The sequence below is a fragment of the Buteo buteo genome, chromosome 17, assembly GCF_964188355.1.
Source record: "Buteo buteo chromosome 17, bButBut1.hap1.1, whole genome shotgun sequence".
Lineage (NCBI taxonomy): Eukaryota > Metazoa > Chordata > Aves > Accipitriformes > Accipitridae > Buteo > Buteo buteo.
Genome location: NC_134187.1, coordinates 26,266,245 through 26,282,469, shown reverse-complemented (window position 1 = coordinate 26,282,469; position 16,225 = coordinate 26,266,245). Strand labels below are relative to the sequence as shown.

At 40.6% G+C, this 16,225-nt stretch overlaps 1 protein-coding gene across 3 annotated transcripts in view; it reads left to right on the top strand.

Moving 5' to 3' along the window:
* ELOVL5 (ELOVL fatty acid elongase 5) overlaps nucleotides 1–15,137 on the top strand; it is a 38,525-nt gene extending 23,388 nt beyond the window's left edge. For all 3 annotated transcript variants that reach the window (XM_075049296.1, XM_075049297.1, XM_075049295.1), the window contains exons 3-8: nucleotides 174–361; nucleotides 7,417–7,494; nucleotides 8,130–8,301; nucleotides 9,865–9,989; nucleotides 11,894–12,028; nucleotides 13,501–15,137. In XM_075049296.1, coding sequence (XP_074905397.1) covers nucleotides 174–361; nucleotides 7,417–7,494; nucleotides 8,130–8,301; nucleotides 9,865–9,989; nucleotides 11,894–12,028; nucleotides 13,501–13,632 — 830 coding nt within the window. In that variant the 3' untranslated portion in view covers nucleotides 13,633–15,137. The remainder of the gene's footprint in view (nucleotides 1–173; nucleotides 362–7,416; nucleotides 7,495–8,129; nucleotides 8,302–9,864; nucleotides 9,990–11,893; nucleotides 12,029–13,500) is intronic.
* The last annotated feature ends 1,088 nt before the right edge of the window (nucleotides 15,138–16,225 follow it).

Here is a 16,225-nt window from a genome sequence, read left to right as displayed (position 1 = left end):
GCAAAGGTTGTTTGTAATTAGCAATGTGGCCCTTAATAAAAGGGCTTGCTGCTCTTCCTTCATCTTTCTCCAGTATTCTGGTGCTAGAAGCATTTTGGGTACAGCTTTTTCTGGATGCATTGAACTCTTCCCCTTACAAAATCTAAGTGTTTGTATGTTTTTGTTTGTTTCAGACCCCAGAGTAAAAGGATGGCTTCTTCTGGAGAACTATACACCTACCTTTATCTTCTCAGTCTTGTACTTACTAATCGTATGGCTAGGACCAAAGTACATGCGGAATAAGCAACCATTCTCATGCAGGGGTATTCTAGTGGTCTACAACCTTGGACTGACACTGCTTTCTCTGTATATGTTTTATGAGGTAAGAGAAAAGGGGTTGGGTCGGGGTTATTTTGCAGTATCTGTTTTAATTATATTGGCTTATGTTGAAAATGATGTCCAAGGACAGTCCTCCTAAACCTGGGGAAACATCTGCAGAAGTGTTGCACCCATTCTTCAATGTCACTTGTCAGGGGAGAAAACCATAGCTGTAATGTTACCACTAAGGATGGTATGAAACAAATCTTGCCTTAAACATCTATGCTGACCTTGGTTAGCAATGTTTCAAATGCCCTTCTTTTGCTCAGTGCAAGTGAAGGACTGATCTTTCAGCATGAACCTGGCTACTCCTTCAGTAACTCCTCCTTGCATAGAAGCCACACCAACGTGATTGTGCTGGTGTATTGTACAAAGTACTTTGTAGCAAAACTATGGCTTGATTTGGAGTGCAAAATGTGTTTTATTTAAATGTCTTTAATCCTGCATGCACTCTTCACATCTATTTCTGTAAGCTTGCAATAGCTTCTTTTGTGTCCTCTTAGTTTTGCTGAAACAATTGCACTGATGCTGTTGTGATTCATCTGTTTCTTGGAAGTTAAAATCTGAACATACAAATATATTTCAAACTGAATTGGACTTTCTGGGGACTTATTTTCTTTCCTAACAAAACAAAGATTTAGGCAGTATCAAGTTTTCCACTTCCCAGAGAGCACTTTAGTTGCTTTTACTCATAATTGTATGGCTTTTATTAAAGTGAAAATGAAGAACTATGGCAGTGTAAATAAGAATGTGGTCAGAAAATGATTGAGTGTGTGGCTTTAATGTACAGAATACTCTGGCTTGCTTTTAACCAAAAGTGTTTCTCCTTTCTGTAAGGAGAGATTTCATTTTCAACATGCGATTACAAGCTAGAGCTAAAACTACTATTTTCTTTTCTTTTGGTTTTTTTTTTCTTTCTTTTTTTCCTCTTGGCATTTGCTTAGAAGTATATGCAAGCTGTAATCCTCCTTTAAGTTTGTAGTTAATTCTGTAGTGTTTTACAAGGTGAGTGTTTAGATAGGAGGTGATTTAAAATTTAAAGTTATTTCTCTTGCATAGTGAATTGTCTAGTCAAAGGTTACTGAGTTGGGTTATTAAGAACTTTGATACTTAATTCTTCAGGGGGAGCAGTTTTGGATTCAGTAGGTACTTGGAACAACTTGTAATCTTGATGGGTTTACATTTCTAACCTCCCTGTCAGGATGTTATAATCCAGAAAAAATTGTGTGTTGATCTGTTTAATTTGTCTAAAAGTAGTGTTGCTGTGGACTTCATGTACAACATCTGCATTATTTTATGCAGATATTATTTATAATTATATAATAATCTATTGTTTTAATCTCCAGTTATGTTATTGAGGATTTACAAGTGCAGACTTTTCTTCATTTGTACTAAGTGTGGATAAAACTCTCAGGATAGCCAGTCTTTTTTCCTTGAATACTTGGAATAATACTCATAGTTTCCAAATGAAAATTACTGTAACATTCTGCATGTTGCAGAACATGCTGATAAATTTAAACAATAGAAAAGATCTGAACTGTTGATCTTATAAATGCCTTTTTCTTGCTAACAATGAACTGGTTACCAAGAAAGGACTATTTATTGTATGCTGAAGAAGTCCTCATACTTGTAACCAGCTGAATAGCTTTTATATTGTGAAGGAATGAGACAACTAAAATACAGTGAATATTAAGGCTCTTCCTTCCTATATAGTGAAACACTTGACATCAAAGTGAATATTGCCCTTAACGTAACACTATCTATATGGAAGTGTTCATTGGTATTGTTGTAAATATACTTTCTCTTTATAAGTGGGAATACACAATACTACAGTGCTATGAAGACTATTAAACTCATGATAGTTGCAATAGAATGCGTTTGACAGCACTTACAAGCTAGACATGAGGGCAAGCCATGTTCTGCAACAAAGGACTGATCCCATAGAAGTGCTGCCAAGTAGAGAACTGTGCTGACATAACGCCATGCTGCTTGATGTTTGCAGGGAGAGAGCTGAAGGGCCAGGTGATAGGGAAAAAAAATCAGCTTCCCGCACCTCCAGGTACGTTCTCTAGCTGTAGTGCCTTCGCAATTACCTGTGTCACTGCAAAGCAGGCGAGACTCTTACTCAGATCACGTCAGTCGTGGAAATTTGGCTTTGAAGGATTAGCCATACATCAGTAGCACTTTATAGTACACATACTCACTTTTAAAATAAAATGGTGAAGAGCAGCATTCAAAAAATAAATGTAACTCCCTGTGCTCTTCCTTGTTGTCACTTTAAGTTTCAGCTGGATTAAACTTCTTTCAGTCCTGGTTTGAGGAAAGTCATAAAACATCACCACTTATGAACTTGTTTAGTAGCCTGTCTGAAAATAAGCTGCTTTAATAGCTTGCATATGATACACCTGAAACACTGCTTTGGAGTTTTTCCTGAGTTACGGCTGTGGTGGTTCAGGTCATGATTCATAGCATCACAGCTCAATTTAAATATTATGCGACCAAACCAGGATGTTAAGGTGAGGCATCCTCCCAACTAGGATGAGAAAGATGACCTACTTGGTTTTCTGGCCTTTACATCTGCATGTTTGTATGCAATAATGTGGGGGGGGGAAATTTTGCATTGTAGGGTTTCTATAATTCTAGTTATTATGTACTTGCACCATTTGGTCTACTAATGTAATGTAATATAACCTTATCTTAAAATCACTAGAAATCTTATACTTCTTATCTGGAATTCCTAAGATAGTAGTTTCTGTGTGTACTTGCTATAAATTATTTATTTAGACATTTAGTGACCGGGCTGGGTTCTGGTACTAGCAGAACAGAGTAGTGGCCTGTGCTTGTCCCAGACGATATAAAAGGCAAGGCAGACCTAGGGGAGCAGGAGAGGTTTCTCCAGGCTGACCTGTCACTCCCCTACTTCAAGACCAGGGGATGCTCATTAGGGGCAAATAATGTTTTATTCTGTATAAATCTACAGGGCTTGGACTTTGAGGGGAAATCACACTCCTGCCTTGGGCAAGGGCAGGAAGGGGTGGCCCCCTGCGTGGTGGAGAAGGTGCGTAGCGGGACGGCTGGCAGAGGGTTATAGGACAGGGCTTAATCGCCCGCTGGCTGGCACGGCTGTATCTGAAAGAGCCGCAGAGGCAGCGCTGCTTCCACCCGTCTCACGGCTCCACGCTGGCATCACAAGTCGAGCTGTCCCGCAACGCTGCGAGGAGGTTCCGTGACTCTCTGCTCGAGTCTCGGCTGGGTAATTCGGCGAAGTAGGGAGAGTGCCAGGTACCCAGTTATATGGCACGCAGACCTATTTTATTTTGGGAGTGCTTGTTAGCAAAACTATCCAAGTGATCTGGACCACCCGGACTTACATTCGAGAAAACTGGTCAGCTGCAGACTTCAAGTCAGACTTTAAGTCACCTCTTTACTGTCTTTTTTCTTCATCTAAAAAATGAATTCCCTACTGAATCTGCCCGAGAAAAGCCTCAGATTTTCCTGATGAGGGGTGTTGCATAAGCTGAAGGAAGGGCATCCTAAGAGCCGCAACCTGTTTTAGGATGGATGGGACTTGGTGAAGGGGAGCCGTGGCACCTGAGCCGCGGGTGGTAGCTCGTTGCCAGGCTGCTCTTTCCTCTCCCCTTTCTTTGTCTACAGGTCCCGAAGCCCTTATCTCTGTCCTGAGGTGACTGCGTTCATGTAAAGACAAAATTTCCTATCTCTGCAGGCATTTGCTTTCTTTGCTTGGACAATTCTGTTTCTTTTCACTCTAATCTAGCTGTATTTTGAAGCTCTTAAACCCATCACACCTTGACAGTGTGATACAGTGCTGGGTCCCTTATCTGCCCCTCTCCAGCGAGTCTCAGACTTTGGTTTTATCACAAGACAAAATCCTGCCCAGTAACACTTCTCCTACAGCCCAGTCAGACTGGTGTTAGTGTGCTGCTTTATTTTGGTAGCAGACTTGATTAAAAAAGCACATGCCACAGCATTTTAAAGAATTCAGCAATGGAATTACAAAATGGAAGCAATATAAAAAAGAAGATTTCAACGCAGGGGAAGGAAGTATGAGTTGCTTGAGCACAATAGCAGCTTTGAGCTGCAGGGTTTTTCCCTGAGCTGAGGGAATTAACATTGACTTTGAGTACTGTTTTAATCGGCCTATGAAGGAGCTGTCTCTTTTTGTGTCATTTAAAAAATCATGTACTCTGGTGAAAATTATTGTAGTCAGACTTTTCTGGACAGGTTAATTTCTCAAGAGAAGATGTGCCTGTGGTTGTGCATCAGCAGTGCCATTAGCAAGCCTGGGCTCCTGCCAACCTGAAGATGAAGGACTTCCTCGGGACAGCGGGCAGGGAAAGGTTGCCTCAAGCCTGGGGTGGCTGAGGAGCCACCAGCCTGTTGCTGGGCAAGTGGAGGTCTGCTGTACAGTAGCTGTAGGGAGAGGTTAGAAACTCTGGCCATCCTGGAAGCCATTTATGACACCTCTGTTTATTGCCTTCTCGGTGGCACGTAAGCAGCTCCCCGGTGCTGTACAGCCAGCCCCGTGCATAAGAGAGCCATTTGGGAGCCACTCGTGGTCAGGTCTCAGAGTAGCCCATTGGTTTTGTTTTCTGAAGCCTTCCAACATGTGCTGAAAGTATTGTGGGTGCAAGAAATAGTGGTGTCAGGCAAAGAAGCAGCTGGCTAACTCAGGAAAGGGATTATCTATGAGTTGTACGTTGCACCGAGCAAGGTTTGTGGGCAGCAGCGGCAGTTTGTGTGCAGTGGTAGCAGCTTTTCACCATTTAGTTCCTTCTGTAAAGGGAGGGATTAAATTATTTAATAATAAATAATTTATTAATTATTATTTATAATAATAACTATAGTAACTATTTATATTATAAAAGACGTTACCCTTTCCTACAAACATTGCTTTGTTTCTATCATTTAAACCCCTGTGGCTGTGAGAGTATTGCAGCTCCTAGCACATTATTATATGCTCTTCTGGAAACAAGGGAGCACTCGAGTTTAGCTGAAGCTACCTATAGCCACACTGATGCCTTTGCCCTTCAGAGAGCTGAGATCCATCCAGACACCTTTGGTTGCGTTACGCGTTAGGTAGCGAACCTGTATTGTTTGCAGGGAAAGCTCTTTGGGTTTCACTATGCTAGCCTTTCCTTGGAAGAAGTTTATGGGCTGCAGCATCAGTGATGGATGCTATTTGGATTAATTACAATATAAACATTGTAATTATCCCTCTATTCCTAACACTTCCTTGAACTATGAGAACTGTATGAAAACATCTGTAAGCTCTTAACAACATGATCACAGTACAATGTGGTCTTCTGTCTGAGGGACTGGCGGGCACTCGCGAAGCCGCACAGGCTTTTCCTCGGTGCCCTAAGAGCGGTTTGGTGCAAGGCTTGCTCCAGTCCTTTAGTGCGGTACCACTTTTAAACTGGTGTGCTTTGCACAGCTGTGCCTGCCTTATGGCCGGGAGAGGAGTCCTCCCATGGCTGTGTTCCCTTTGCTGCTTGGATAGAGAAATTGCTTGGGTCTGCAATTGATGTGCACGGCTGCCCTGCTCTCACTCTGGCAGGGTGGTATTGATTTATCTCTAATACATGAGAAAATTCCAGGTCTATATGTTATGATGTAACTAGATGTCTTTTTTTTTTTTTTTCCTAAATAGTGGCAATAATTCTGTCTCAGAAGGTCAAAAATAATGACCTAGGCTGACTGGGTATTTTAAAAGCTAATTTAGGGGGAAGATGAGGCATGAAAGAAATAATATTAGGAAGAGGTAGATCATTTAAGCGATAATCTTTATTGTACCTTTCAGAATTAGCTTTCCATTCACAGTTCTGAGCAGCATTTAATTGTACTAGTTACTGTAGTCTTTTAATCAAGTGATGATTTTAAATGACTTATGGTACAAAGAGTGTTCCACCGTGGCTTTGCAAAGCTCTTTTTTATTCTGCATGAGCATAGTTAAGGCTAAAAAGGGACAACTTGCTTGTGCAGGACTCTGTCTCTCCCTTTAAAATGTTTTTTGGGGATAGCTGACAGTTCTTTTTTTCACTTGGGAATTGTCTAAATTTGTTACTCCTCTCCTCATGCTACTCCCACGAGGAAAAACACCTTTATAAACAACATCCAGTGATCCCTTCTGTTGCGATATTAAAGGGGAGCTCGCTCCTGTCCTTGCACCCGCTCCCTCCTCCCATCCCACCCTCGTCCTGCCCCTCCATCTCCCCTGTCCCTCAGCCTCATCCAGAGCCCGTTTCAGCCTTTCCCTCTGCCTGGAGGAAGAGGTGGGACATGGACATCCCGCTGGCCTCCTGCTTCTTCGGAGGTTTCAGCCAGCCCCTTGGCAATGGGCTCCCCGTCATCCTCTCATGACTAATAGCAGGTCGTTACTCTTAAAAGCAATTCCGTCATGTTTGGGGTGTTATTTTTTATGCCAGGAAGTCAGGCAGGCAACGGCGTATCCTGCCGAGGAAGTCACTTGTACTGGGAAGAATGTAATGTACTCAGGATGAGTGAATTATTTAAAAAGATCTTGAAGAATTTCAATAGGTAAACCATCAGTCGTTAGCTAGTAAGGATAGCAAAGCTGAAGATTTGCTCGGTTACACAGTTGAAAAAATTGTAGTCAGATCTCTGTGTATAAAATTTCTTTAAAATTCTTTAAAATGTAACTTTTTCTTTCCAAAAATAATCAGAAGAAAAATATATTTACTTTACTTTGGTTGTTCACTTTCTCCAACAATGAGATCATCAGCCAAGAAGGAAAGGTATTTCTTGATCATCTGTCTGGAATACACCTGTGCAAAACACACACACTCTATGTGGGATAAGATGCTACCTCCTATTTTTATTCTGGTATACCCCAATTGGAAGAATTTGTTAATTCACCCTCCACTATGATTCGATCACTGCTTGGAGCTTGAACTCGACCTAATGCCACACTTGGGTGCCCATGAGTCTCTTGACACCAGATGTCTCGGCAGACCTGCTGTGGAGGTTTGCATGTGCAGCCTTCTCCCCAAATAACACTTTATTCTTTGATCTTCTCAGCTGGTGACAGGAGTATGGGAAGGAGGATACAATTTCTTCTGTCAGGATACACACAGTGGAGGAGAAGCTGATATGAAGGTAATGTACAATGAGACTTGTAGTTAATAACATTTTAGATTGTCTGCTTGTGTGTAAGTGGAGAGCAGAACACTTGATTATGGGGATTTTGTTCAAACTATATGCTTTTTTTCCTCCTTTTACAATACAATGGGCAATGTATTGTCAAACATAATAGTTTATCTACAATATATTCATAGTTGGTATTTTGGTGAAATTATCTGTAAATTTTCAAGTGTTCCCAGGTCAAAAAACAAGGGCTTGGTCTTCAGACTCTATCCAACCACTGTGTTGTGACTCCCCTTCTTCTGGGATGTGGTGATGATTTCTTCTGGTTACTGTTTGGACCTCTCCTCTACAGAGAGCACTGCAGGACCAACTCTGGTTAAATATTTTCTTGTTTCTCCCAGGACACCTCTGGTGCACAGCAATAGCTTCGTAAAACAGTCTTTGTTATCCTGTTTTCAGCTGTAGCTATGGGTTTGTACCTAGATGTCCTATGGAGAGCCCTGAGGCAGAAGCATTACAGAAGATCTTAACAGTGTCTTCAATCCAAGTAGTGCAGGACAGAATCTGGATTTTAATTACTTAGATAGCAAAAGGCTTGAAAGCCCCCCAATGTGCAATGCTTCTAAAACTTGTTTCCTCCTTTCTAGATCATACGTGTCCTCTGGTGGTACTATTTCTCCAAACTCATTGAGTTCATGGATACCTTCTTTTTCATTTTGCGGAAAAATAATCATCAGATCACTGTTCTGCATGTCTACCACCATGCAACGATGCTGAACATTTGGTGGTTTGTTATGAACTGGGTGCCTTGTGGTCACTGTAAGTACGGGGTTACAATGGGGAACACTTGCAACAAGGGCCTTGTTTTGGTTTTCTTTTGGTCAAACCAAATATCTCCGGTACCTTCAGCTGCTGGTTTTGTTCTGTCCCATATTAAGCTGCTTTGCTGAATTGCAAATATTGCAGATAGTTGCAGGATCTAAGCTGCCTGCAGAGGCTCTAGAAAAGGCATGCCTACATAGTTTGAAGAATTTTTGTGGCAGCGTGACATTTATCAGCTGCAGTAGTCCAGGTCTGATACCTGTCAACCTTGCTTTCTCTTTTTTGCAGTGGTTGCAGACCCTCTAATGAAACAATACTCTTTTCCAGGTCAGGACTAGAAGCTTGTTTCAGCGGCAAGATGGCTAATAGTGATTCTTGTCCTTGTATCTGTCAAGTTCACTTGAGATGTTACTTTCTTAATTTAATCTCATTATACCACTAGCCATAACAAATGATTTCAATTAAAGTCTTGTCCCCTAAGCACTAATGAACTTGACTAAATGCATCTTAAGTGGAAGATTTCCATGTCTCTCTTGTCTAAATCCTGCTAACCTCTGGCGATCTTGCTTTGATTCTTTAATTTCATTGCTTTTAGCTGGCATCTAGTTTCCTAACTGCATTAGCATGGCTCAGTTGTGGTTCAGATGTGCAGCTTATAGATAACTGGCTTTGTTGAACACTCATCCAAGAGAAACCATTTCAAATCCAGTGGATGTGAACTACAGGCAGCGCAGACCAAGAGGCTGCGTTGCTCAGGAAGGCTGGGTTGCTCAGGAGTCTGCTTTCTGAGCCAAACAACATAGAAACTCGTATTTGTTTCATGTTGTTGGCACAACAGTGACTAACGCTGAACTTATAAAAAGTGTGCATCTGGAACCACATTCTTCTCCAGGGAAGTCAATCCCTGTTTATACAACAGTCAAAAGCGCAGATACTTAGAGTCTATCTTGTGTTTGTGTGGTCTTGAAAATACTTTTGTGCTATTTCTAGTGATGTGTTTTTCTTCTTCCGTTCCAAGCTTTATGTTCTGCTTGGTCATCACAGTTCTGTGCAGTTTGGTGTTAAGCTAAAAGTTTCTTTAATGACTAAAGGTGCTGTAAACAAGGACAAATAAAATGGCTAACTGGCAGTTTCTGAAGATACCTGTTCCTTTTGGTTATAAATGACAAAATAGGCTCTTGCCTGGAAGGAAGTGAAATAAGCCTAAAATGAGATGGGTAAAGCAATCGATTGTTGGGCATGTTTACGTGCCTCCTTTTTATCAGCTTCCTCAGTTTCCCTGAGAAGCTGTAATGTAGATGTGAAAAAGAAGAAATTGAGGAAACAAACCCAAAAGGTTGGTATAAAGTGCACAGCTGCAAAGCAGCTCAGCCACTCTGTTGGGTGAGCAGAAATGAAATCGGGGGGGGGGGGGGAGGTATGTGCAATCTCTTGCATTTCTTCTAAGAGAAATCATATTTTAAATAGTAACATTTTGAACTTGTTATTTTTGTAGGTTCCATGTAACAGCGTGTTCCTGGTAATGCAGTGTATTTTTTTTTTCCTTTGCCCTTTTTTTAGCTTACTTTGGTGCCACACTGAACAGCTTTATCCATGTCCTCATGTACTCCTACTATGGATTGTCTGCTGTTCCAGCAATGCGTCCTTATCTGTGGTGGAAGAAGTACATCACTCAGGGGCAGCTGGTGAGTGATTAGCTCTTCAGTGCTTCAGCAGGCTCTTGTATTTGTCATGAGGTCCTCTTGTGTTTACTGAGTTAGAAAATTTTGGCAGGGGGTAGAAGAAGGGAGAATGAAGGCTAGTACCTTCTACATCTTCAAGCGCCTAAATCACCTTAGATATCCAGCTTCTGCACCTCTGTTTGCTCTGTTTTCAGGACGATGGGGAGCTGGGGATTGATGGTGAACACAAATCAGTGCTGAGATCAGTGGGATCTTTCTCCACCCCCCCATGTTGTATGGCTAGATGCATTTGGGAGTTGCAGTGCTGGGTTTCCTGGGACTCGCTAGCCAGGGAGGAGGGAGAAGCTTTTCTTCCAAGCCTGCTTGAGCTAGCACACTCTTCTCTGTGCTTGATTGCTCAGGCTGATGTTGAGATGACAGACCAGAAACCACTGCAACACAATCCACAGCTAACAAGGCTCTTCATTCTAGTCCTGTGGGACAATGGCTTTTCTGTCTCACTTTTGCATGCAGTTGTAAATGGTTTATTAAAAACTGTTCAATATTTCTGGTCTCCTGCACTTTAAATGGGCAGATTTTTTTTCTCTTGTAATTCTGTGTTGGACTCCTTGTATCCATTTGTATTGTTTCCTGTGTGTACAGTGATAAAGCCCGAATGCTGTGTGCTGGAGGTGAAAAGAGCAATGAAATTAAGCATTATGGCAGATGCTGTAGTGATACTGCACAAGAACCAAATTTCAATGTGTATAGCAAGACAGAATACCACAAGGAAATGTGCATGGGTGTTCTCTCTTCCCCATTTTGTAGGTGGGGAAACTGAAGCCTAGAGATAGACTTTTTTGTTATCTTTCCCCCACCTGCCCCTCTTAGCACCCTCTCAGAGCTGTCAGTAGGTTTATTAACATTTGCTGGTGATGACTAATAACATTTGCTGCCAGCAATTCAGTGTGTTGATTCTCAAAATCTTTTTTTTTCTTTTTTTTTTTTAAGCACCCTTCCTTCCTGAAGGATGGCAAAGTATTGTAGCAGTGGGCATCATTGTTTGGGATAGGGGGAGGCTGCTTTGTGGGTTTGGGGTTTTTGTTGGGGTTTTTTTTTTCCTTCCAGATTTAGGCTCTATTCTTCATCCTGGTTGTTTGAGTGCTACAATGTGCAAGTGTCTTGGTGCTTCGGTTGCTCCCCTGGCTATTGTCATAGCTGCTTTCACTTCCCTGCCTGCTCTGCATGCATAGCTGTTAGGGCAGCAAAATAGCAAAGCAGAACACAACAGTCTTTCCCTTTTAAAATAAACATTCCCTAATCTGGTAGCCTTCATGTAAGGATGAATTTTGCCTGAGGCCCTCTGCAGCACTTAAGCCCAAACTCTGTTTTTCCAAAAGAGTTAATTGAGAGTAATTAAAGCCTGGTCCTCCTCCCTGCCTCCCCAGCTTCCCTGCAGCCTTTACCCCAAAAATTCTTCCCCTGGAGCCATATGTCAGGCAGTCCCTGTCTGTGGGAGGGAATCGTAGGATCTGTGTGTAGACCCAGTGACCTCAAATCTTTTGCAACTGAAGCAATGAGATGTAGATCTACTCTGTTAGGATGGTAGAGTCAAACCCCAATGAGTTCTCACTAGGGAGAAGGTGGTCTTTGTTCCTTAGTATATTTATAAATCAATTCTACGTAAGATGCTCTAAAATGGAACAATATTAATCAAATAAAAACACTTAAACAACAGACTACCACAACCTGAATGTCTGCTAACTTAGGTTTACATTGTTAGTAAGACAGAGAAGACAAACTTGTCAAACACAAAGTATTACATATTCTGTAATTGTTTTGGAAATAACTAATGAGATTTTGGTCACTAATGGCTTTTTTCCTTCTTGCATTAATGTGCTTCATTTTTCTTTTTTCTCTCTCCCCAGACTCAGTTTGTCCTGACAATCTTCCAGACCAGCTGTGGTGTTGTTTGGCCATGTGCGTTTCCTCAGGGGTGGCTGTATTTCCAGATTTCTTACATGATTTCTTTGATTATCCTCTTCACAAATTTCTATATTCAGGTAAAAGTAATATTCATTGACTCTGTAACATTCTGCTAGCTGTATCTCATTGGAAAGCTGTTTACAGAAATATATGCTTGAAATACCCTTTTGCTATTTTCCAGTAACGTGCATACGTTCTTAAAGTACTATACTTGTTGGTCTGCCCTCCAGTTTCGAATCTTCTTATGTTTTGTATCCGTTCTGTAATCAGAACGATTAGTAATTTCAGCAAGTGGAGTGGCACAAAAAGGCATTTTAGTAATGCAGATAAGGGAGAGGAAGAGCTTTATGTAAGAAACAGCTTTCCAGTCTGGAAAAAAACCAGCAGCCTGTGAACCTGTGAAGCACCTGAAGGAATTCTTCATTACTGCTCTTACAAGGGGAAATGCTGCTTTTATATCCAGGGAAACTTCCCAAACTCCCAAGATACAGAAAACTGGTTTTGGCTCACCTTTACAGGCATTTGTTTGTATTTCCGTATGGAAAATTAGCATTTTGAGTTGTGTTTCTACAGAATTCATTTCATGTCTGAACAGATCCAGACTTGGTATATGTTCTGAGGAGTTCATAATCAGGCTTGGTGCAAAGATGTACCCATCTTCAGGAAATCAAACCAACACAGCCTACTGTCCCCAAACAAGCAAACTCTGTTATATTATTTTAAATGTCTCTTGAAAGATTTGAGCATTGCAGGTCTGGTAGGAGTGATTCATGGGGGGGAAACATAGCAGGCTTCCCTATCTGATCTTCCAGTACTACTTAAAATCAGTTCTGTGGTTCATATCACTTGCTGCATATGAATTTGCTAATTAAACATGATAGTATAATCCAAATATTACTTGACTTTCTTCATCAATTTTACTCATATTTTAACTTTTAACCATTTAACTTTCTTTCACACACACATTTTGGGAAACACGTTCTTGTCAGGCAACTGAGCCCCTTTGTCAAAGACTAATCCATGTATATTTTTTCACTGTCTGTAATTTTTTTTTTGGTGTCCTGCGCCTCCCTGATCCTGTTAGTTTTTGCTTCCCATGTTGGCCAGTGCAAATTCCTTTGACATTTCTGTCTCTGAAATTCACTCACTGTTCTCATTTACCCACTTCTTGTTCTGGCTTTGTTTGAGATGGTCACCTGCAGTGAATCAAACCTCCTTCCTCACTTGTCATTTTGAGTATATTCTTCTGCCATAGTCTGTTCATAAAATTGCTTCCCTGGTTTCTAATTTACTGTTAACTTAACACTACCAATGCTGCCATCATACTACCAAGCCTTATTCTTTTATGATGAACTAATTCTCTTGCTGTGATGAATGAAGGGCATAGTATAGCCTCATATACAAAAAATGCTAGAGCTTGTTAGACTTTGCCACTGGCACGAGGTCTTTAAAAGTGATGGACGCAAGTTTACTTTTGGATTTCTTGAGTTATTTTGAGTAAGTGGTTATTTATATCTATCAAAACCATGTGTCTTTCCATATATTCTAGACTTACAACAAGAAGGCATCCTCGAGGAGGAAAGAGTATCAGAATGGCTCTACGGCCACTGTGAACGGGTACACAAACAGCTTTTCTTCCCTTGAGAACAATGTGAAACAAAGGAAACAAAGGAAGGATTGAAGACCAAACTGAAAAACCATTTTGATAACCCCAACAACAAAATCATCTGATTGTAAGCACAATGAGTTGTGCACTAATACTAACGGCTACTGTAACTATTCCTGCCTAGAATAGTGTGATTTATGTAGGACTTAACCAGTGCAAACACCCTAGAAACTGTATACAGAACATAAAAGTAGGTTAAAGTTTAAAAATAATTCTGGGCTGTCACTGACCCCGCTATAGACTGTGGAAGGGAGTATTATCATAGTATCCGACACTGCTGTTGCCTTACTAGTCAATATGATAGGTGCTGAATTATGATTCACAATTTGAGAACACTGTAATCTAAACCTCCATTTTTTTTACTGTAGATCATGCATGTGATTGTAGAGGTAATTTGTACGATGCTGGTTTCAGTAGATAAACACACATGCCTTAAATTAAAAAGCAGGGCCCAAAGCTTATTACTGGTTTAAAAATTAGGGTATGTTTCAACTTTTCAGTTGACTGACTTTTTATTAAAAGGTCATTTAGAAGAATCCATTGATCATTTTACTGTTCTGTATGTGATACATGATGTTATGTATCTCTTACGTGATACAGTGAAATTGGAAATGGCGCATTTACTTTTGTGTATTTGGCTTTAACTGACTAAACAGTCACAAACCAGATGGAAAAGTTATTTTACCTTTTTAATAGATCTTATTTTTTTATTTGAAGTATGTCACTAATGTAAAATTAATTGGCGCTTACGCAGTCCAGTAAGACTTAAATATTGTCTCTAAGGTTTAGAGTATATACAGGGTGGACCCATCTTTTTTTTCTCGTTGTTTTTTTCTTTTCTTATTTCTGAGAATTCTTAAATGCTAAATGAAGAGTGGTTTTTAATATGGAAACTGGCAGAATTTCAAGTGTTATTACCATAGCCATATCCACATATTAGGAGCTACTGTTTTAAGTCTGTGACATATCTGAAAGCGTATTTAAAAATGAAGACGGAAAGATGCTTTTCTGATGGAATTGTCTGCATTTGAGTTGGTATTTGTACTTCTCTTCATGTAGCATATGTTCATTTTTGAAATGTGCCTAACACAAACGTGTTTTTTCCCCAAACAAGCAAAATTAAACAGTCTAAGTCATACCTGATGTTTTTTAAACGTTACTGAAATGTGCTGGAAATGTGTGTTTCTGTAATGTGAGTTGTGTATATCACCGGTAATGTCTTGGCTTGTTATCCGAGGATTTGGTTTGAGTGCGTGTTAAAGTTACTCCTTCTTGTAAAATCTTGCCTTGCACATATGAGGAGTCAGTTACAAAGCCAATATCTATTGCTGGTATTCTGGTATCTGCTGTGGTGGAGTTTGGCTTATGAATATTTTATTCATTAAGATCTGAAAAATTGAATTGTGCAAGACATTCTGCTGGTTGTTGCTCACGTTTAACTATTTGTTTTTTGATATTTATATAAATGCCGGTTTTAACATGTTTAATTTTTTTTTTTAAATTAAATCTTTTTAAAAATTTTTGCACATCTCTTAGGGAATTAATACGTTCTCTTACTAGCCTTGTGGGTTTTCATTCCTTGTTTTGAAGGAGACAGTGTCTGTTATGTTTACATTATCAAAGCTTGTGCGTGTGTCTTCATTTCTAGGTACTGGTTTGCAGAGTCTTTACATAGCTCAGTACAGCAGCTATAATGTTCAAAATAGGCTGTCTAAATGTGCTAGAAATAAACCCTTGGCTCATCTGAATATACCTACATTGTTAATGTTTGACATGGTTTAATCATTAAAACACTTTTGATGATCTCTGCCTGAATTCTGGTGGGTTTGTACAGGTACAATGCATTGCCCCATCCTGTGTCAGGCCAAGGAGGAGCCGTTGTGATGGAAGGACAGCTGCAGATATTTGGAGAAGTTAGCGTACCAGAGATTTGGTAACAAACTCCTTACAGGAACCTTTAGCTGTTACTAAACGCTGTTCCCTTGCCTGGCTGTAGAAATACTTGTCCATGTGATGGATTAAACCTCCTGCTAGGATTTCTGACTCACTGGATGCAGAGCAGCCCGAATGGCTCCAGGACGATGAGTGTCAGCAGCAAAGCTTAACGTGGCCGAGAGGGACTTTCCGCCTCAGATATCCTGTCTATAAAATGGGACTAATACCTTTCTCCAGAATGGGAGCATTTTTGCAATTTCCTTATAGCTCCCCTTGCTGTGAAGTGATTGTTTCTGAGCCCTCTCCAATTTGAGTGTTTAATCAATGCGTTGCAACAAGCCCAGATAGCCTGGTGATGGCCTTAGTAAAAACAGAACTACTTACATAGCTGTCTTCTCACTTGCAGGGTCTTAAGGAATGTAGATGAGGGAAATGGGTTTTGCGCTTTGTGTGAAAGGTTTTGCGCTTCATGCTGTGCTCGTCTCCTCTGGGAGGGAGCTCCAAATACCTGAGATGGTTGCTAAGACAGTTTTGTCTCCTCCACATTCAAAATCAGCTTTGAAATTGAGTGTTTTTCTAACCCGGGCTTAGTAAGGTGCAGTTGTTTGGATGATAAGCCAAATCTACAGGCAGTACCTAGAAGGCAGAAGCCACAGCAGCAACCTGGCCTTCC